The sequence below is a fragment of the Euprymna scolopes genome, chromosome 24 (genome assembly GCF_053919585.1).
Source record: "Euprymna scolopes isolate OS-2025 chromosome 24, ASM5391958v1, whole genome shotgun sequence".
Classification (NCBI taxonomy): Eukaryota; Metazoa; Mollusca; class Cephalopoda; order Sepiida; family Sepiolidae; genus Euprymna; species Euprymna scolopes.
Genome location: NC_136505.1, coordinates 86,986,250 through 87,008,960, shown reverse-complemented (window position 1 = coordinate 87,008,960; position 22,711 = coordinate 86,986,250). Strand labels below are relative to the sequence as shown.

The 22,711-nt window shown below is 33.7% G+C and overlaps 1 protein-coding gene and 1 pseudogene across 2 annotated transcripts in view; one reads left to right on the top strand and one right to left on the bottom strand.

Moving 5' to 3' along the window:
- The window catches only part of LOC145246818 (uncharacterized), a 583,451-nt gene that overhangs the window by 52,353 nt on the left and 508,387 nt on the right, over positions 1-22,711 (bottom strand). For both annotated transcript variants that reach the window (XM_080108645.1, XM_080108646.1), the window contains 4 exons: positions 17,772-17,914; positions 15,292-15,624; positions 8,740-8,926; positions 519-644 (listed from right to left, as the gene is read on the bottom strand). In XM_080108645.1, coding sequence (XP_079964771.1) covers positions 519-644; positions 8,740-8,926; positions 15,292-15,624; positions 17,772-17,914 — 789 coding nt within the window. The remainder of the gene's footprint in view (positions 1-518; positions 645-8,739; positions 8,927-15,291; positions 15,625-17,771; positions 17,915-22,711) is intronic.
- On the top strand, positions 16,300-16,418 carry LOC145247058 (5S ribosomal RNA; annotated as a pseudogene).

Sequence of the window (22,711 nt, the reverse complement as noted above, 5' to 3'; positions counted from 1 at the left end):
AAGTCAACCACCTTACACAACCTAACATCACAAATGCATCTGAGAAGTTTTATTACCACACAAGCGAAAAGGCCCGACATTATATAAATCAACAATAGATTCTTTGATATGACAGGCGCACATTCAAAATGCAAGTTTCTTAGAGCACAACTGAACCATGATACTTGACTTTTGAATACAAGCCATTATACATGTATATGTATATGTATTATGTATATAAGAAATAACTTTATAAAATCAACAGTATGATTTGCTACAGTGCAATGTAGACTAAAATGTATTGTGGGCTAAATCATTGTATGAGGCATGTGAAGCTTCCTCTCAGTGAACTACGACGAATGCCAAGCTAGAGCAGGTAATTAATCAATTTGATTGAAAAATGAGCGACTTCACTGATTTTGATGACAACAGAGACATGGGAGTGTGAAACATTCGTTAATCATCATTCAATCCTGGACAAAGACGAGTCTCCCTGCTAGTCAAACATAGGTGTGATCATTGGTGGAAATAATTCTTACCTTTTAAGCAATGTCTTCCGTGTCGTCCAGCTTCACAAAGACAAGCACCCGTCTCAGGATTACATCCGCTGTTGCCGCATTCACAAACCTTCACACAGTTGCGGCCGTATTTTCCTTTCTCACAAGCTGGGGAATTAAATAATTTGGAAATGAGACAGAAAGTAGAAAAAAAAAAGGCACATACAATTATCAAATTTTGAAACCTGGTCAATGGTGAACAGTGCAGAAATATGCAACAAAGAACTGCTACCAAATGCAATAAAATTTAGTTTTTGAATTTTTTAGATGACGATTGAGGATTTGAATTATTTGGAATACCATTCTCATCTGGGCTCAAGACAAACGACTTTGTTAAATTTTTCTGTATGCATATTTATCGCTAACTACTTCAGTGACAATGATATATAATTATATGTTTATATATTAATAATGATATATAATTATATGTTCATATAATAATAATGATATATAATTATATGTTTATATAATAATAATGATATATAATTGTATGTTTATATAATAATAATGATATATAATTATATGTTTGTATATTAATAATAATTATATGTTTGTATATTAATAATGATAAATAATTATATGTTTGTATATTAATAATAATTATATGTTTGTATATTAATATTTGATATATAATTATATGTTTATATAATAATAATGATATATAATTATATGTTTGTATATTAATAATAATTATATGTTTGTATATTAATAATGATATATAATTATATGTTTGTATATTAATAATAATTATATGTTTGTATATTAATATTTGATATATAATTATATGTTTATATAATAATAATGATATATAATTATATGTTTATATATTAATAATGATATATAATTATATATTCATATAATAATAATGATATATAATTATATGTTTATATAATAATAATGATATATAATTATATGTTTGTATATTAATAATGATATATAATTTTATGTTTGTATATTAATAATGATATATAATTATATGTTTATATAATAATTATATATAATTATATATAATTATATGTTTATATAATAATTATATATAATTATATGTTTATATAATAATAATGATATATAATTATATGTTTATATAATAATAATGATATATAATCATATGTTTATGTAATAATGGTGATATATAATTATATGTTTATATATTAATGATGATATATAATTATATGTTTATATAATAATAATGATATATAATTATATGTTTATATAATAATGGTGATATATAATTATATGTTTATATAATAATAATGATATATAATTATATGTTTATATAATAATAATGATATATAATTATATGTTTATATAATAATGGTGATATATAATTATATGTTTATATAATAATAATGATATATAGTTATATGTTTATATAATAATAATGATATATAATTATATGTTTATATAATAATAATGATATATAATTATATGTTTATATAATAATAATGATATATAATTATATGTTTATATAATAATAATGATATATAATTATATGTTTATATATTAATAATGATCTATAATTATATGTTTATATATTAATAATGATATATAATTATATGTTTATATATTAATAATGATATATAATTATATGTTTATATATTAATAATGATATATAATTATATGTTTATATAATAATAATGATATATAATTATATGTTTATATAATAATAATGATATATAATTATATGTTTATATATTAATGATATATAATTATATGTTTATATATTAATGATATATAACTATATGTTTATATAATAATAATGATATATAACTATATGTTTATATAATAATAATGATATATAATTATATGCTTATATAATAATAATGATATATAATTATATGTTTATATAATAATGATGATATATAATTATATGTTTATATAATAATGATGATATATAATTATATGTTTATATAATAATGATGATATATAATTATATGTTTATATATTATAATAATATATAATTATATGTTTATATATTATAATAATATATAATTATATGTTTATATATTAATAATGATATATAATTATATGTTTATATATTAATGATATATAATTATATGTTTATATATTAATAATTATATATAATTATATGTTTATATATTAATAATGATATATGATTATATGTTTATATAATAATAATGATATATAATTATGTTTATATATTAATGATATATAATTATATGTTTATATATTAATGATATATAATGATATGCTTCACTTTAAAAATAATACACAGAAAATCCCAGGATCCCATTCGCCAACAAACTCATTAGCAGTTAATCGTTGGTGTAACTCTGAAATTCCGAAATCGAATTAAATTATGACGAAGAACAATACTCAGGGATATATAAGTGAAAAAAAAAACAAAAACGAATTAGAATTCGTGTAAAATAATATATATATATATATATATATATATATATATATATATATATATATATATATATATATATATATATATATATATATATATAAAATTTATGTTCAAATGAGATGGGGGCGGTATGGGAATTATTAATATACCTCTGAGCAAGTCAAATGATTTAATAAATTCCTTCTGTCGACAGAGAGAGGGCCTGCGAGGTTTAAAATCCATGGATTAAGGAAATTAATATAACCCTTCTATAAATTAGTTTTGTCAAACAATAAATTCTTAACTCGAATATATGTGTCTATATTTTGATTTTCAGAATGGATATATGTTTCTATATTTTGATTTTCAGAATATATATATATATATATATATATATATATATATATATATATATATATATATATATTCTGAAATTCAAAATATAGGCACATATATTCGAGTTAAGAATTTATTGTTTGACAAAGGAATATATAGAAGGGATTATATTAATTTCCTTAATCCATGGGTTTTAAATATCGCAGGCCCTCTCTCTGTTGACAGAGGGAATTTATTAAATCATTTGACTTGCTCAGAGGTATATTAATAATTCCCATACCGCCCCCATCTCATTTGAACATAATTTTTTTTTATATATATATATATATATATATATATATATATATATCAGAGAGGCGGTTGCACTCTCTATATAGGGATGGCCCGTACACGCCTATATACGCCTACAAAACAAAACTATCCAAATCTCAACTAAAATCAACTTATAAGTTTCAAAAAGCACATATTCTTACAGAGAAGCGTCTTACGAATCCAGCGAGTGTCAGAACGTCGGTTAAAATGTCAAAAGAGAGCAAAAAAAAAAAAAAAAGGGTACAAAAATGGCCAATTGTTCTTCTTTCTTCTTTCTTCTTCTGCTTTCTTCTTTCTTTTGAGACGATGTATCTCGGTGTATGAACGGTCTCTGACAACAGTGCAAGCATCAATCGACTGCTCTTTACATGGAGAAGTGCAGTGACCCATCGCTTTTTAGCTAACTCCATAATTAAATAAGATTACGTGTAATAACAAGTTTTAAACACTATATACCCAATATAGACAGATCACTTTGAACACGGAACTTCTCTCAAAAGGGACAGCTCCAAATAATACACCGGATGCTCACAGACGTTTCAGTTTGCCAGTGGCCTATATTTCTTGGACGCTGAATATTTGAGGTGAACGTTAAGGTTTTTTCTTTAAACAGTAACCCACCAGCGTTAATGAAACCACGAAATCTTTATCTCAGTTGATCAAAATTGTTATAAGAGTAACCTATCAGCAAGTACGACGTCAAAAAACAATGTTATAAAAACAAATAATTCTTCAGACTTTGGACTGTAAAATATGTACAAAATGTCAATGCTGTGACCAGGATTCGAACCTAGGTTAGCACGGCCACAACGTGGGGTCCTAACCTCTAGACGATCACGGCTAACACTGACGTCTGTCGCTCTTGGCAGAAAGACACATGACTACTGTCAAACTATTGAAAAATAAGGAGGAAACTTGAAATTCTCACGCATGCGCAAAAATACACTATAGCAACCATTGTTAAATGCAGCTGAATCTCTTCGCTCGCTAAGAAAAGTAGATCAGACCAGTTCTTCTAAGAACTCACCAAACGCCAAAGGAAATAAGTTAAATTAACCGCAAAAGAAACTGCAAGAAAGTCATCTTCTAAGAACTCACTGGAAGCTGACCAAAAAGAATCAAAATCCAAGCCCTAGCCACAAAAATAACTAGATATTGTGGCTACTATACACAATCTACTAATAAAAACAAGTAAGTTTTCTTAAATAAACTACAATAAATTAACCAAGTAACCTCACACTGTCACTGATTAGGACTTCATATAAAGATAACAACTACACTATTGGTGTATATACCGTTCCACACTTTAACTATTGGTGACGGGGCAGTATATCAATTCTACGAGAGTTGTCTTGCTATAAGATAAGTGATATTATAGTAAGATACACATAAGTGTTATATGTTTACATTTAATAAAAAAGTCAGCACGTAGTAAAAAAGCTCAGAGAAATACAGACTATGAAAAAAACAAAGTCAAGGTATTATCTGAGCAAAAAGAATACTATCAGAAAAATGCTGAAATAATAAAAATTAAGTATCATGCAAATCCTGAGGCAAAGAAGGCTGCCTCACGTGCTGACTCAAAAGCACGGTATAACAGGGATCCCGAGGGGAAAAAAACTGCCTCACGTGCTCTTTATAACAAAGAACCAGAAAAAAAGAAGGCTGCCTCACGTGCTCTTTATAACAAAGAACCAGAAAAAAAGAAGGCTGCCTCACGTGCTGACTCAAAAGCACGGTATAACAGGGATTCCGAGGGAAAAAAAGCTGCCTCACGTGCTCTTTATAACAAAGAACCAGAAAAAAAGAAGGCTGCCTCACGTGCTGACTCAAAAGCACGGTATAACAGGGATCCCAAGGGGAAAAAAGTTGCCTCATGCACAAACTATTATAAATATAAATATCAAAAACTGCCAAATCTTTGCCAAAACGCCAAAGAATGAACCAAGAAAAATTTAATAGTGAAGGTATGAACATTTTAGAACTTTATAATACTCTAACTGTTTTATCAGAGAGGCGGTAGCACTCTCTATGTAATATAGAACCGATGGAGGACCAAGAGGCAACTCCTAAGGCCCAAAACCCAAAGACCTAAAACCCAGCAGGAAGCAACCTGCTACTAATGGAGGCGGCAATGAGCCGCCTCCTAAAAAAGACAATACTATCATGAATGTAAGTTTAAAAATAAGACTGTAAGTAAAAATACTAATTAACAAGAATAAAAAAGCATTGGAAATGCAAAAGGATATAGGGATGGTATGCCAAAAAGTATACAAACAAGATAGCAATGAATGGCTAGGCACATGGAAATAGAATTGCATCCGAAGTATAGCCCTATAGCTTTTTACAACCGTAATGATGGCACGGAATGAAGATTGGAGAAAAGCTATAGGGCTATACTTTGGATGCAATTCTATTTCCATGTGCCTAGCCATTCATAGCTATCTTGTTTGTATACATTTTGACATACCATCCCTATATCCTTTTGCATTTCCAATGCTTTTTTATTCTTGTATATATATAATTCTACCCGAATTCTCTTTCGTTTTTTTTTCACTCATATATCCCTGAGTATTGTTCTTTCGTTATAATTTAATTCGATTTCTGAATTTCAAAATAAATTATATATATATATATATATCAATGTGTCATTATTCTTTAAAATACAACAGAAGCACAACCATGTCAGCTTTCTGTATGCATTTTATTTGTTTAGTTTTGTTTACACTTTTTTGTTTCAGGTCGTTCAACTATGAACAATAATGAATAAGAGGAAAAATCACTTCTGTACTGCAACATTTTCTTGCTGCAAGATTAGTTGCTGCACGAGTAAAGATAGTAAATAGAAAATTCCACATAAGATTAAAAGAAGCCAGAAAATGGAATTTTCCGTTAGATTCAACTAGAAGATAGGTTCATTGATTGAGATTGTCGGACTGACTTCCTCATCTTGGTTGTTATTGTCACAACGTTTCGGCCGTTTTGCCCTCTGGTCTTCGTCAAGTGTTTTGTATCGAACTGGGGAACCGTTTGTTAGGAGTCTCGAACCCAACCCTTTATTATTATTACGGGGGTACCGTGTTCGGACTCCAGCTAGGCTTTGGGACATCGTTGCTGATTTTCTGTTTTCAATGTTACTTTTTCACTGCCTTCGTTCAGGATTGAACTCAGCACCTTTGGGTAACTGTAAACTTTGATACAACGTCTAGGACTACTCAGCCATATGTCACTAGGACTAGGAAAATACAGACAATTACTAGAAGATAGGTTGATGTGTGCATCATTTAAACATTACCAGTCATTTATGTGACTCATGAGATAAGCCACACATTTCTAAAATTAATTCACGATGTAGAACGGTCGATGTTATCCCAATTACCAGAGCAGAGACTTGCAAGAAAGTTATCGTTTATAAACTACATTTTTTAATTTCACACTTCATTTAAATGCCATAAAGGATTTCTTCATAACTGAAATAAAATATTGAATCAAAGAAGCACGATTTTGTGTTAAATTATCTTTGTTCTATTTTTTTTGAACAAACCTTCGTGTGTGTGTGTGTGTGTGTGTGATAGTTTCGTTTGGTAACTTTTAATTTTTACTGGTTAAAATTTATTTTGATTATTTAACTGTTAGTAAAGTGGATCCAGTTAGCCATCAACAGAATAGGACTTGAAAGTCTTTAACATGAATTATTAATTATTATTAATTATTATTGATTATTAATGAATTATTATTTTCTTTTTATGTCACTTATCAAACTGATGTTGCTTAGGAAAATTGAGGAAATCAATTATCACAACTCGCAGAAATTAATTAACTAGAAAGACTCTTCACCTGAAATGCTATGTAAAGATATAGAAAATATTCATACGGAGAACTATGAGATATTAAAATGAAAACAAGAAAAAAGAAATTAATTAACCTTTGGATGTCGATGTCAGAGACAAAAGTGGGTATATTAAAACAAGTGGCCAAATATAGTCGAAGACAACCCAAGGGCTCTCTTTTCATTAGCATCTACATCGAGATGTAAGGGAGGGTATTACTTTTTTCTCAGGATTACTCCATTTGCTCTTGATTCCTGAGTGGTTAGCAAGAAAGCATCAAGTACATTTTTTTCAGTCTTTGGTATGACTTGACCGAGGATTGAACTCCCATCCTGTCAGTGAATATTAGTATATAAGCATGTAACATGCATGGATTTGAAGTTAATGTTTTAATCTCATTGACAGTGCAGGGTGGAACGATAAAATTGTTGTCATAAAGAAAACAATAGTACAACTTTATTTTTTTAAATTTATTGAAAAAAATCAATTTAGGTAACTTGATTTGTAGTAGAGCTGACATCTATTCAATAAATGCGGCCTTCAGCCTCAATGACCGCCTTGATATGGATCCGGAACTGGGAGCATGCCTTTTCCTCAAGTGCTGGTGAGAGCTCAGCGAATATTCGGCAGATGGCTGGCTTTGGTGTTATGGGAGGTCATGCTGGTGATGCTCTCAAGGTATGACGAAACGAAATAGTCCAGCAGGTTTAGGTCGGGGGAGGAGGGGGGCAGTGAGAGAAGGGTTCAAAGTCGTAGCACTCTTTCTGAAGTCAAGCCTACATCTCTTTGGACTTGTGGGCTGGCACAGAGTCCTGCTGCCAAACCTAGAGTTTGCCAGCGGCCACCTGATTGCACCAGGTGATCACCACATTATTCAGCACATCCAGGTACACTTTGGTGTTGACTTTCAAGCCGATTTCAAAGATGTGAGGTGGCATGATGTGGTGCTCACTTGAAACCACACCAAAAACCATAACCGTGGCTGGAAACTTTGTTTTCATCACCCTGGGCACGTCCATATTATTTGTAGCAATCCAGCGATGCATTTTGAGGGTGCTGGCAATGGTCCTGTTGTCATAACTTGGATCGGTAGGAAGCATGAGTTATACAGCAGCACATCTCCGATCTAGCTCGTTGAACATTGTGTCACTTTCAGATATGATAGAAGGCTCCTATCGCTCTTGAGATTTGTACACAACCGGCCAACTAGTATTTTTGTTAATCAACAAAAAAAAAAAAAAGAAAAGAAAACCGATTTTCATCAAACGGAAATGGAATCATGTTGTCTTTTCTAGAGCGACAATTATATTGTTCCATCCTGTACAACAAATGGCTTAAATTTATAAATGTATAGATGCAGATAGTGACTCACCTTTCTCGCATTTCATTCCAGTTCGACCAGCCGGACAGTCTCTCTTACATTCTCCAGTTATGTGATCACACCATGTTTCGATGGGGCAGATACAACGACCCTTACAGTCTTTGCCGTATTGGCTACGGGGACATTTCTGCCGACAATTATCTTCGTAATAACCGGGCAGACAATGACATTTTCCAGTCTGGATTTTGAAAAAGAAAACATTTACAGTTTTGGAAAGCAAATTCAATGAAGAACAGTAAAAAAAACAACAAAAAACAAAAACAAACAAACAAACAACAACAAACAAAAAAAACAAAAACAAAAAAAACCCAAAAAACAACAACAACAACAACAACAGCAACAAACAAACAAACAAAACAAACAAAAAACGAGTTTGCAATAAAATCAAAAGAACATCTGACATAATTTCAATTGATATTGATGATCTAAGGGAGATAACTCGATTGTATTTGTAACAAACAATTAAAGGATTGTTTCTGAATTTTTAAGATGAGAATTGATAATGCGTGCTGTTCAGACCACTGTTCATATATTGGGAGTTATTCTCACAACGTTTCGGCAGATATAACCTTCAACTTTCTTCAGGTGTATCTTGACAATGGATCTTATTGGTGAATGATAGAATGAAACGACACATTTTTTTTCCATTTCATAAACGCATCGCACATTTTGAATTCTTACAATTGTGTTTTGTTGTAAAAAAAGAACAAAAACATTCTTTTCTCCTTTCAAGAATAAGGCCATTGTCAAGGCACACCTGGAAGAAGTCGAAGGTTACATCGGCCTAAACGTTGTGAATATAACACCTGACACGAGAATAGTAGAATAATCTAAATAATCCAACTGAAGGTTTGTTTATTAATTTATTCAATTTCTCTTTCCATTGCTTTTTCTGATTCTCGTAAAGTTGATTCTCTTTATCGTTTCATACACTTTCTCACGCCCAAGGCTGTTCTCTGTCAATAAATCTATTCTCTGATCATGTATAGATAATTGTTGTCATTTTTTAGTTGGTAAATCTCCATCCCATTTGACGGTTCTTAATAAGATGCAGAAAAAGATCTGAAATTTGGTTGACCCCCACTTTTTCTTCTTCTCTTACAGACCTGAGACTGCTAACCAACGTTTACAAATGACTAAGTAAGACTTATTCTTTAAACGAAAAAATTTGAATATAGAATACTGCTTACATTGTTTTTCTCAATTTTGTCCCTTACTTTTGGACGTTCCTATTTTGAAACTAAATAAATAATTGTTATAATTCTTTTTCTATCCTTTGCAAATGTTTTAAATTTTAGTATGTTGTTATGGATGATAACGACTACCAGTTGTCAAAATGTCAGCTTTTCACAGTTGTTATTTCTGACAAATATAAGGTTTTAAAATTTTGTCCTTTAGTTTTGGCCACTACTGTATATATATATATATATATATATATATATATATATATATATATATATATATATATATAATTCATTCAAGAAAGTATCGCTAACAAAAACAAATAAAAACATCTACGTAAAAGTGATACATTTAGTAGTCCGGCGAGGTTAGCACCGTGGTAGAGGTTTAGGCTTCTTATCACGCGGTGCCGTTTTCAAATCTTGCTAGATTCAGCCACTCTGATGAGTCGTGGACGACGAAACACATGTCAGTGGATAATTATATTTTAAAAATAATATATATATATATATATATATATATATATATATATATATATCACTTGAAGTATTGTTAGTCATTGGAGGGGAAAATATCTGAACCACAACTCTTACAGACAAAAGCCAAGAGGCAGAACACACCCTCTTTCCTATCATACCTCACTCCCACGACTTCCTGTTTATTAGTCATTTTATTTGTACACTTTTGCTTAATATCGAATCTTAATTTCTAGTAGAAATTTCATTTCTACATCATACATCCCACACAACCTTATTATACAACTAGCGGGGGTACTCGGCGTTGCCCGAGTGTTTGTTTCCGGGCCGGGGGGGGAGTTTTAAAAAATGTTATGGTAGGTAAGTAGGAAGGATCAAACCCGGAGTCATGAGTAAAAGTAGGAAAATAACGTGTGAAAAAAAAAACAAAAAAACCATCTGCAACGTTAACAGTTCGGCCACCAAGAAAAGTCCATTCCAGTTGTTTAGGAAAAAAAAAACAAAAAAAAACGACTACGGTAGGTCGGCGCGAACGTGAAAATATAATGTGAATTGTCCAGCACGCTAACCACTACGCCACAGAGCACTGCAGCTTAGTTTAGTGATTTTAAATAACTTCACATGAAAGAACTACGAAGCCAAACCGGTGTTCTCTTCTCAACTGTTTCTTGTGAACGATCCCCAAACGGTGTTAAGTGGTGGCAGGGGGAGGAGGAATTTATTAGAGAGAAAATATTTTACCACTTCCATTGATCTTAACCGATTTTGGCCGTGACTTCTCAGCAGAAAAAGTATAGAAATCTAAGATTATCGAGGAATTTGAGAAATAATAAGCCTATAACACACCTCAGATATTGTTCTGCCGTTTGTGCATATTATATTTGCATGAAATATCTTGATTTTTAATCCTATTAATGTCAAAATCAGACAGGAAAAAATGAGTTCATTTTATTTATATAGAGAGAGAAGAGAAGAGAAGAAGAGAAGAGAAGAGAAGAGAAGATGTTTTTTATACAATGTTTTTTGTTTCGTTTCCTTTGAATTCCTCTCATCACCATAATGCACACAATAATGTTTATTGAGACGCATAAAGTAACGAGAAGAATACCCGTCCCAGGATGGGTAAAACGAACTCCTCAAACAAAGCAGTTTTGCATCACTTTTATATTTCGTAACCATTAAAAGCAAAATGTCATGCTACTAATCCTTATCTCTAGAATCCGAATTTCAATTCAATATCTGGTAGATAATATTGATTTTAGAAAATTATAAAATTTAAGGTGTCTTTTGAAAAAATTGCAATTCAAATAATTTCATTTTAAATTGTGTTGAATGACAATAGATCAAATCCAATGAACGTCTGAAATATTTGAATTTTGAAGTTTACGTTCCTGTTATATCTCTTAAAATCTATTTAAAAAAAACATCCGAATGAACTGAAATTTGAGGAATATTTATTAATTAATGCCTGATATCCATTGTAGAAATTCACAAAAAGCTGAGGTATCAGAATTTTTTAATTTTTTTTTTTTTATTCAATCTTCACCCCAAACAAGGCAAGTGCCACTTTGAACTAGGGGGCTACTGTCGGGGCAATTTGCAGGGGCATTATAAAGGGACATGAGTAGAAAGATATTTGTTCACATTACACTTGAACTTCTTCATATCAGTACAGTTGGGAAAGCAGTATCCCGGAAGGGAGTTCCAAAGACTTGCAGTTCTGGGGAAGAAACTATTGGAGTAAAAGGCTTTCTTACACCTAGGGATCTCTACTGTAAAAGGGTGTGACTTAGCTGCTTTTCGGGTCCGTCGAGAGTAATCACGCCAAGGAGGTACAAGTGCTTGCAGTTCGTCAGAGCAGCCACCATTAAAGTATTTGTAAAACAAGCAGAGGGATGCAACATTTCGTCGATGGGACAGAGGCTGAAGCTTGGATGACAGTTCAGGACCGATCAGGTTGGCGACTCTCTTTTGAACCCTGTCCAGGAGTGAGACCCAAGCAGCCCAAATGTGACAGTAATACTCCATACATGGGCGAATGGTGGCCTTATAGAGGTACAGGATACTTTTAGGCATAAGTAATTTTCTGGCACGGTGGAGAGAGCCCACCTTCTTTGCAGCAGCCTTGGCAATGCTCTCAATGCATATATTCCAGTTCATGTTCCCTGTAAACGTTAGGCTAAGGAGTTTAAAGGAAGTACTTTCAGGCAGTGTATTTTAGCCATTGCTATTGGTGGTAGAAAAGGTTTCTTGTAGTTATCGAAGGAAACAAGCTTAGTCTTGGCAGCATTGAATGTGACCATCCATTTTTGCCCCCATTCTACTACAGATTGGAGGTCATCTTCTAGTGATTCTGCCATTTTCTTAGATATGTATTCATTTGTTTTCCCCTCATACCTGTTATAGAGGGTGGTGTCATGAGCAAATATACCCATCTCCGAGACAATTTTATCAGGGAGGTCATTTATGAACATCAGGAACAATAAAGGTTCAAGGATAGACCCCTGGGTACTCCCGCATTTATATCATATTGTTTAGATGTACGACCGTCGAGGACAACTTGAATTTTTCTCTTACTTAAGAAGGATTTAATTATATTGTGTATTCTTCCAGTGGTACCATATGATCTAATTTTCCTTAAAAGACCATCATGCCATACCCTGTCAAAAGCCTTAGATACATCAAGGGATACCGCTCTACCTTCTTCTGTTTTGTTCAGTGAATGGTATATACGTTCAGAGACTACAGTTAAGATATCTGCTGTGGAACTTGCTTGCCTTAATCCATACCGTTTGTCGGTCAGGAGTTTAGCAGCTGGTAGGTGTTGGACTAGGGCTTGATTAACTAAGGACTCAAATATTTTAGTGAAAAGTGGGAGGAGGCTAATGGGGCGATAATTTAGTGGGTCAGTTCTTTCACCAGAATTCTTGAAGACTGGTACCACAGAAGCGGTTTTCCAGCAGTCAGGAAAGCAAGATTCGTTAAAGCATTTATTATAAAGTTTGGAGAGAACTGGAGCAACCTCGGCAGAGCATTTTTTTAATAGCACAGCCGGGATGAGATCTGGTCCACATGCTTTTGAGGTGTCTAAGTTTTTTATAATACCATGCACCTGAGAATAGGTGATTTTCAAATCGTCTAGTGTGGCGTTTGTCTGCAAAGGAAAGTCAGGGGGGAAATGGTGTGCCGGGTCCAGTGTGGAGTTTGAGGCAAACTGACTGGCAAGCAGATTTGCCTTGTCAGTTACCGTGCAAGCAACCTCATGATTGTTTGATAGTGGGGGAATCGTTGACTGGCCATTATTTACTACACTGTTGTAGATTTTCCAAAAATCACGGGTTCCTAATTTCTGTGCTTCAATGCGTTTCCTGGTGGTTTCAGTGTAATCTGTCTTAGCTGTCACTATTTCTTTCTTACAATTATTTCTGGCTTCTATATACTTCTGTCTGTTTGAATTGGACTTATGTCGGTTGAATCTGCAGAACGCATGCTGCCTTTGAACAATAGCAGCTGCACAAGCAGAGGTAAACACTTGAGGAGAATGGGGTTTGCTATAGAATTTCCGTGTGGGAACATGTGCCTCAATTGCAATTTTCAAAAATGGCTTCCTCTTCCACTTTAGAAATAAACTAAATTAAACCTAATATAACCCACGTTATCCACACTTATCTCTAGCAGCTATGTTAGAAAATTCATAAGGATCGGTTAATTAGTTTAGGAGTGAATCTTATATATAAAAGTATATAAATATATGCAAACATTATATGAATACAGATATTACATACACCCCCAGACCCCAGTTCCCATGGAAGATAGAATATCTGAAAACATATCTGTTCCCTTCAACAGATCAAAGCCAAGAGAAATCGCACTTTTTTCACCATATCTCACTCACAACTTAACTTCTCTGACATGTTTGCTAAATTCGTAACCTTACTTTCGAAATGCACATTTATTTTCTACAAGCAGTTCAGCCCGGTTTTGTTTGGGCCCTATGTACTGTTCATAACTTTATGTGTGTATGTATATATATATATTAAAAAGTTTGATTCATGTCCAAGTAGCCTACATGTAAAATTTCAAGTGTTTAGACCCCAAATTGGTGGAGGAGTTTGGTAGAGTCTGCAAAGGTCAATTATTTCAATTTTGATCTCTTGGCAATCAAATTTCCGGTCAAAAACTGATTAAAAAGACTTGCTGCATATTTGAATACCCTTTATGTAAAATTTCAAATATGTAGACCCAAAATTGGCTTAATAGTTTGTTAGAGACCGCAAAGGTAAAATCTTTCGAACGTTGACCCCTTGGCAGTCAAATTTTTTGTCAAAAGCCGATTAAAAAGCTTTCCCTATGTCTAAATACACTTTATGTAAAATTTCAAATGTTTAGACCCAAAGTTGGCTGAGTAATTTGATGGAGACCACTGAGGTCAAATTCTTTTTTACTTTGACCCCAATTTTGACCCCTTACCATTTATTGTTTTTGGCTCAAATCAAATTAAAATGTTGGATCCATGTCCAAGTAATCGACATCTAAAATTTTAAGTGTTCAGTTGGCGGAGGAGTTTGGTAGAGTTTCAAAGGTCGAATCGTTGAACTTTGACCCTTGACAGCCAAATTTCTGGCCAAAAACCGATTAAAAAGATTTTCCCAATCTCAATACCCCTTATGTCAAATTTCGAGTCCGTAGACTGAAAACTGGCAGAGTTGTTTGGTAGGAAAATACACACACACACACACACACACACACACACACACACACACACACACACACACACAGATAATTTCACTTTTATAGATAAATTTTATTAACACCTTCATATCATGATAGTCTTGCTACAATTTTGTAAGTGCTTGGAGAAGCAATAAAAATTCTTTTAACATACCTCTGGATCACACCCTGTCGAGAATTCCTCATGACAATGGCATTTCTGGGCACAATTAAGCCCAAATGAAAATTCCGGACACTTCAGGTTGCAAGATGGTCCGAACAACCCAGGTCGGCACTCGCAATTTCCAAACATACGATTGCAATAACCTTCAGAACAAGTTTGGGGACAGGTTTTGTTGCAGGATTGGCCGTAATACCCTGGGGGGCATCCATCCTCACAATTTCTACCCTTAATGCCTGGGGGGCATGAACATTCTCCATTGACAGGGCTACAGGTGCCACCATTTTGACAGGTGCAAAGACTGTTGCATCCAAGACCGTATGTACCCTGGAAGAGAAAATTACAAAAATCAGGTAACAAATAAATACTTAAAACAAAAAAATGCAATAAAAATAATTCTGGTATTTTTTTAAATTATATATATATATATATATATATATATATATATATATATATATATATATAATAACTCGATAAATCATTTCAGATGGAATAGCAACAATTTCGGAACGAATCATCATGTCACATTTTCCGTTTGGTGCAGATTGCAAACCCACGTGAATTATTTTTTGCCATTCCCACCGATCCAGGGCAAGTTAGTTGATGGACGCCCAACTGTTGAGAGATGTCCAATCAAAAACATTTTCTATCCACTTCCTTGGCTTTCCTCTGCTCATTTTAATTCTTCGAGAGATCGAGGGCGGTGGCAGAATACTTTTGACTTCAAATATCCCCACAAGAAAAAATTGCAGAGTTTAGGTCAGGTGATCTTGCGGGCTAACCATAGTCATCACGCAAGGAAATCAAATGATGTAGAAACATTTCTTTAAAAAATGTATAAATACAGATATAAATGAATTTTGACTTATTAAAATAAAATGGCATTCTACGTACATTTTAAAAAAATAAAATAATATTTTCTTTAGTTAATTGTTATTAATTTTCTTTTGATTACAAATGTATCAGATCATTTTGGGACACCCTTTATATATATATATACATATATACGGCATAATTATGTTGACACACCGGTTCCCATCAGATCACCGAAGTTAAGCAACGTTGAGCCTGGTCATTACTAAAATGGGTGACCAATTTGGGAAGTCCAGGTATTGTATGTAGGAGGATGTCGACAACCTCCCTGCAAAAAAGTTGCAAAAACCTAACGTCATCATCTCCCCTAATGGGGATATACATGCAACTGGGGACCGCTTGTGAATTTCATACTCCCATGAAACTTCCTCCTCCAGAGGAAGCCGGTTAAACCCTGAATAGGGTTGGTGCTGACTGCACACACACACACACACACACACATATATATGTGTGTGTGTGTGTGTGTGTGTGTGTGTGTGTGTGTAAATAAAACTAATATAAATAAAATCTAAATAGAATTATAGAGCTGAATATTATCTTTATATTAGAAATTATTGAGATAATAAAAAGTTCATTATGATGGTATTTATTTGCTCCCCCACTGAGCAAATTAGGCACAAGGCCGTTTTTAATGTGAGGTAAAAACCAGCTCCCCTAAAAGGGGTCACTCTGGTTACCAAAAATAATAATTGTCCCAGTATAGAGGGTTTCCCCTCCATTGACTGGTACAAATTATCTTAAGTGCAGTATCTGCCGGAACAGATGGTATTTATTTGCTCCCCCACCGAGCAAATTAGGCACAAGGCCAATTTTTAATGTGAGGAGTGAAGGGAGGGGGAAGGGAAAAAGGGGACCAGCTCCCGAGAGGTGGGAAATGGGAGCTGGTTAAAGGTCAGGCATGTGGGGTTGCCCCCACATCTGGTCTTTGCTAGTCATAGCTAGTCATAGCTTGCAGTATCTGCCGGAACAGATACTACACTTTGATCTTGTCACGAGGGCCAAGAGCAAAAAAAGTTCATTATGATAGATAGAGCAATTAACAAACAAGAAAATCGATGAAAATAAAAATTGAATTAATTACAATATTTATTAATCCATCAAATATTCAAATAAGGAATTAAACAAAGAATAATCTTTAACCCATGCATTTTCAAAGATATTTTCTGTTCATCAGAAAATAAAAATCAGAGAAAAATTCATATTAGCATAAATTTTTTAAAAATATGAAAAACCTTTTGTGAATTAAAAGAACAGTAAATAACTCCATTATTTGCTGCGAGAGTTGTTTTACTTTTTACATCAATTTACAATAAGTACATCCAGATGAACTGCATCTTTCCTTTTCAATACCCTTAGGGGGAGTGGAAGCCTCGAAAACTAACGTTTGGTTGACTTGACTTTCAAAATCCAGGATCGATATCACTTGGCTGACATATTTTTCCCATGATGCAATTTTGATTCTACTTTCTGATGGAAAATTCCTTTTTCTTACTTACATGGAAGTTTCAGTTTTTAACATTTCTTTTTACATACATATTCAATATTGCTATAGAATTAGGTCACATTAATTCTGCCTCAAGGGTGTCTGAATGATCACTTACAACTGGACAAGTACTGTTGCATAAAAGTCCATGATATCCAGGTGCACAAACGCAACCATCTCCATTACTGTTGCATTTTCCCCCATTCATGCAGTTGCTGCACGTCAAGACACAGTCATGCCCAAAGAAACCGGGTCCACACTCTGAAAAGAAAATAATTAGAGACATTAGTATCACAGAGGAAACTCCTTTTTACTATATATAGGAAATGGACATCCAAGCAAGAAACATTTTTTGCCAGTCTGTTATGCTTAAGTTTGAAATAAAATTCCCATTGATCTATCATACTTTAGTTTGAAATAAAATTTCCGTCATGCTTCAGAAAATTGTGCAGGGGCAGATAACAATTTTCTGAAAACGATGCACGGAGTTATCCACCCTTGTACAATTTTCTGGAGAAAATCTTTTACCATTTTTAGTTTAATTTTAATTCTTTATTTAAATACGATTAATGCCGGATAATTTTTAAAGTTTTTTTTTTTTTTATTCAAGTAAATAAGATAAATCATGAGTGTACGATGAAATGTTTTAAAATAATGTTGCATTTCATTTAATGGTAAATAATTTTCAAACATTTTTTTTTTTTTACACGGTGGTCACCACTTATCAAGGCCCGGAAGCCACTCAGGGATAAGGGTTATTGCAAGTACAGTACGTTAATGTGGAGATTTAATGAAGTGTTTACTTAAGAGGGCGGTTCATTAGGAATTTGTTAATGTTGGACTTGAAGACATCCAAGTTGTAGTTCGGTTGGAAGCAGGCAGATGGAACAGAGTTCCACAGGCGTGCAGTTCTAAGAAAGAAGCTTTGTTCATGGAATCCGCGTTTTGAGTTAGGCACAGATATAGAATGGGGGAGATTTTTCACAGTGGATTCAGCTAGACGGGTGTTTTTCGTGAAAGATTAGCGAGGGGGGGCCAGAGATTGGAGTTCAGACGAGCACCTGCCATGGAAATAACGATAAAACAAAGACAGGCTCGCAACGTCTCTTCTGTGAGAGAGAGGTTGCAGGGTAGAGAAAAGGGCATCCCCCACTAAGCCACGAAGTCTATTTTGTACTCTGTCAAGGCAGGATAGGCTGTTTTTAGCAGCTCCTGCCCAGATATGGCAACAGTATTCCATCCTTAGACGTACTTGGCTTTTATATAGATAGAGAATTGCATCAGTAGTGAGATATCTTCTGGAGCGGTAGAAGGACCCCACCATCTTTTCAGTGACCTTGGCAACAGACTTGATGTACGTGTTGTAGTCAGGTGGGAAGCAGGCAGACGGAGTTCCACAGGCGTGCAGTTCAAAGAAAGAAGCTTTGTTCATAGAATCTACGTTTTGATTTAGGCACAGATAAAGAGGGGGGAAATTTTTCACAATGGATTCAGCTAAATGGGTGTTTTTCGTGAAAGATTGGCGAGGGGGAACCAGATATTGGAGTTCAGATGAGCACCTGCCATGGAAATAACGATAAAACAAGGATAGGCTAGCAACGTCTCTTCTGTGGGAGAGAGGTTGCAGGGTAGAGAAAAGGGCATCCCCCACTAAGCCACAAAGTCTATTTTGTACTCTGTCAAGGCAGGATAGGCTGTTTTTAGTAGCTCCTGCCCAGATATGGCAGCAGTATTCCATCCTTGAACATACTTGGCTTTTATATAGATAGAGAATTGCATATATATTACAATATGACTCAAGATATGAACTCATAATGTTATAAGACATTAAGAAAAATTTTGAATTTAAATTTAAAAAAAAGGCTATTTATTTATGTGGGTATTTATGAAGGCTGATCGCAATGCAGGAAAACCGGAATGATGAAAGAAAATATGAACGAAAACAATTAAAGACAATAGTTGGGACACAAACCTGGAAGAAATTTGTTTCTATTTTTAAAACCTCTTTCATGTATAAAATGAGTTAATATGGGACTTAACTGTTAAATAAGAACAAAATTATTTGGGATGCTGTGACATGTTTATTGATTTGGAGAGTGAACCTCCTCTTCTGAAAAAGAAGCAAAAATGAGACGAGTAAAATAAGGACCCCCATTTCTTTTGAAGACAGCATCACAGACAAACACAGCAAAAACACAGCAAACACACTTTAAATAGATTCATATTTTTGTCAGTTAAGAATTATTGTTAATTATTTGTTATTGTAATCCACAGCGATTCTAAAGTTTTATGGCTATTGCACGTAAGGAAGCCTTCTACTCTATAGTTTCTACCTCAGAACTGCTAGACTTTGGAACTCCCTTCCGAGTTCCTGCTTTACCAACTGTACTGACATGCAGAAGTTCAAGTGTAATGTGAACAGACATCTTGCTGCTACATAGTATCCCTGCAACTTATATCCTCGATACATCAAAGTGGCACTGTGCTTTGTTTGGAGTGAAAATGTAATTAAAAAATGTAATTAAAAAAATGTAATTAAAAAAATGTAATTAAAAAATGTAATTAAAAAAATGTAATTAAAAAAATGTAATTAAAAAATGTTATTAAAAAATGTAATTAAAAAATGTAATTAAAAAAATGTAATTAAAAAATGTAATTAAAAAAGTGTAATTAAAAAATGTAATTAAAAAATGTAATTAAAAAATGTAATTAAAAAATGTTATTAAAAAATGTAATTAAAAAATGTAATTAAAAAATGCAGTGGAAATACTGGTAGGTTGAGAGATGATAACAAGTTTGTATTCAAAAAGTGTAAGACAACAGATGAGGATGAAAACTCAGATGTGGAGAAAGCATGTTTGGATTGCAAAGCTATTGAGGTTGTGGACATGCGTTGCATGAAGAGAAATGTTATTTAGAAGTTTTGTAACCTTGGTGATATCATTGGAGTACAGGGTGGAGGAGGTGCTAGTGTGATTACAAGAGTTAGGAGTGAATAGAGTAAGTTCTGGGAACTTCTAGCATTACCAACCAGCAGAGCGTTACCACTGTTATTCAAGGGAAGAGTCTATCAAGTATCTGTAAGAAATATGATGATGTAAGGAACTGTTTTTTTTTTTGTACAAAAGAATCACTTATCAATGCCCGGAAGCCACTCGAGGATAAAGGTTAATGAGTGTACATTGGTCAAAGGGAACATGTCGTAGTAATCGTTATTTGTGGAAAGTTGGGAAATTGGATTCTAAAGGGGGTGGCTCATCAAGAATTTGTTCACATTGGACTTGAAGACAACCATATTGTAGTCAGTTGGAAAGCAGGTAAACGGAACAGAGTTCTACAAGCATACAGTTCTAAGAAAGAAGTTTTGTTCACGGAATATACGTTTAGGTTTAGGCACAGATAAAGAGTGGGGGAAATTATTGATAGGGGTTTCAGCTAGACGAGTGTTTTTCATGAAAGACAGGACAGGAGAGACCATAGATTGGAGCTCAGACGAGCACTTGCCATGAAAGTAATGATAAAGCAGAGACAAACTCATAAGGTCTCTTCTGTGGGAAAGAGGTTGCAGAGAAGAGAAAAGGGCATGAAACTAGTAAAGGTTGTGGACATGCGTTGCATGGAGAGAAATGTTATAAGAATGTTATAGTGAAAGTGTAAGCAATTCTTCAAGTTTCAGATCTGATAAACACAGATGAAGATTAAATCTAGATATCATAACGAGATGCATGCAGAGCAGGAGGCTTACATGGTATGGCCACATTGAAAGAATGGATGAAAATTCTTTGGTTAGTAGATATAGAACAGTTGAGGTGGTAGATTCTGCAATTACTGACCAGCAGATATGTATATGTATGCAGCGTGATGATGTATGAAAGTAAAACGTATCTATGTTGAGGACATGCATTGCTTGGAGAAAAATGATATGAAAATGATACGATGGATGTATAATGTAAGTCTTAAAGAAAGGTTTAGATCTGATGACCTCAGAGGAAGATTAAATCTGGACAGTATAAAGAAATTTGTGCAGAACAGTATCACAGAGCTGGTAGCAGCAGCTGCATAACACATATACAAATGACCGAGCCAGTGTGTGAGGTGACGTCACAGTGGAGGAAGAGAAGGGAAAGAAAAAGGATAAAAAATGCACCACGTGGTGAGGACCAGAGAAGAAATTGTGTGCCGGGGAAAATGAACATTTGACCCGTGGTGGCGTGAGACTTAACTACATGGCAGTTGACATAAACTAAAGGACTTTTAAAAGAGGAAGCAATGCGTTATTTTGGAAGAACAATAAGTAAATGAATTTTATTTCAACTAAAAAAGCTGAGTGGAATTTCTTTCCTTTTTATTTTCCTTTGCGACTGTCTCAGATACAACGTGTGGGTCTTTGTGTTAAAATGAATAGACCACGTTACAACAGGAGACTTTGATGGTATGGTCACATTGAAAGAATGGATGAGAGATCTTGAGTCAATAGATATAGAAGTTGAGGTAGTAGGTCCAGTTCACAGGAGAAGACCACGGTCAACAACTGTTCAGAAAATAACTACACGTACTCGTGACCCGTTGGGTCTCAACCGCTACAACTATTTTTCCTCTTTGACTTCATTACAAAATTCATAAACTCTTGACATTATTCTTGCAAGACAAATGATAATACTACTTCCTTGTTATCCTTTTACTTTGACTTTGTGATCTAAAGAAAATTAACTCTTCTATTCAGCTCCTTTCTCACAGAAGAGACTGTATTAGTCTTTCTCTGCTCTCGTTTGTTTTCTGTGGAAGGTGCTTGACTGAGCTTCACCCGCTGCTTCATTCTTTTAAGACATTACAAATTACAGCGAATCAGAAGAATTAAAATAGACTTTTCTTTTCAATTCTAAAAGAGAATTTTAAACAGTAGGACTTGATTTTCCAAGAGAACAGCTCGACAGGTATTTGTTCACATTAAACTTGAAGACTACCATTTTATAGTCGGTTGGGCAGTAGACTCGTGGCAGCTTGTTTCACAGACAGAATGTTCTAGAAAAAAAACTTTGTACATGGAAGTTTTAATTT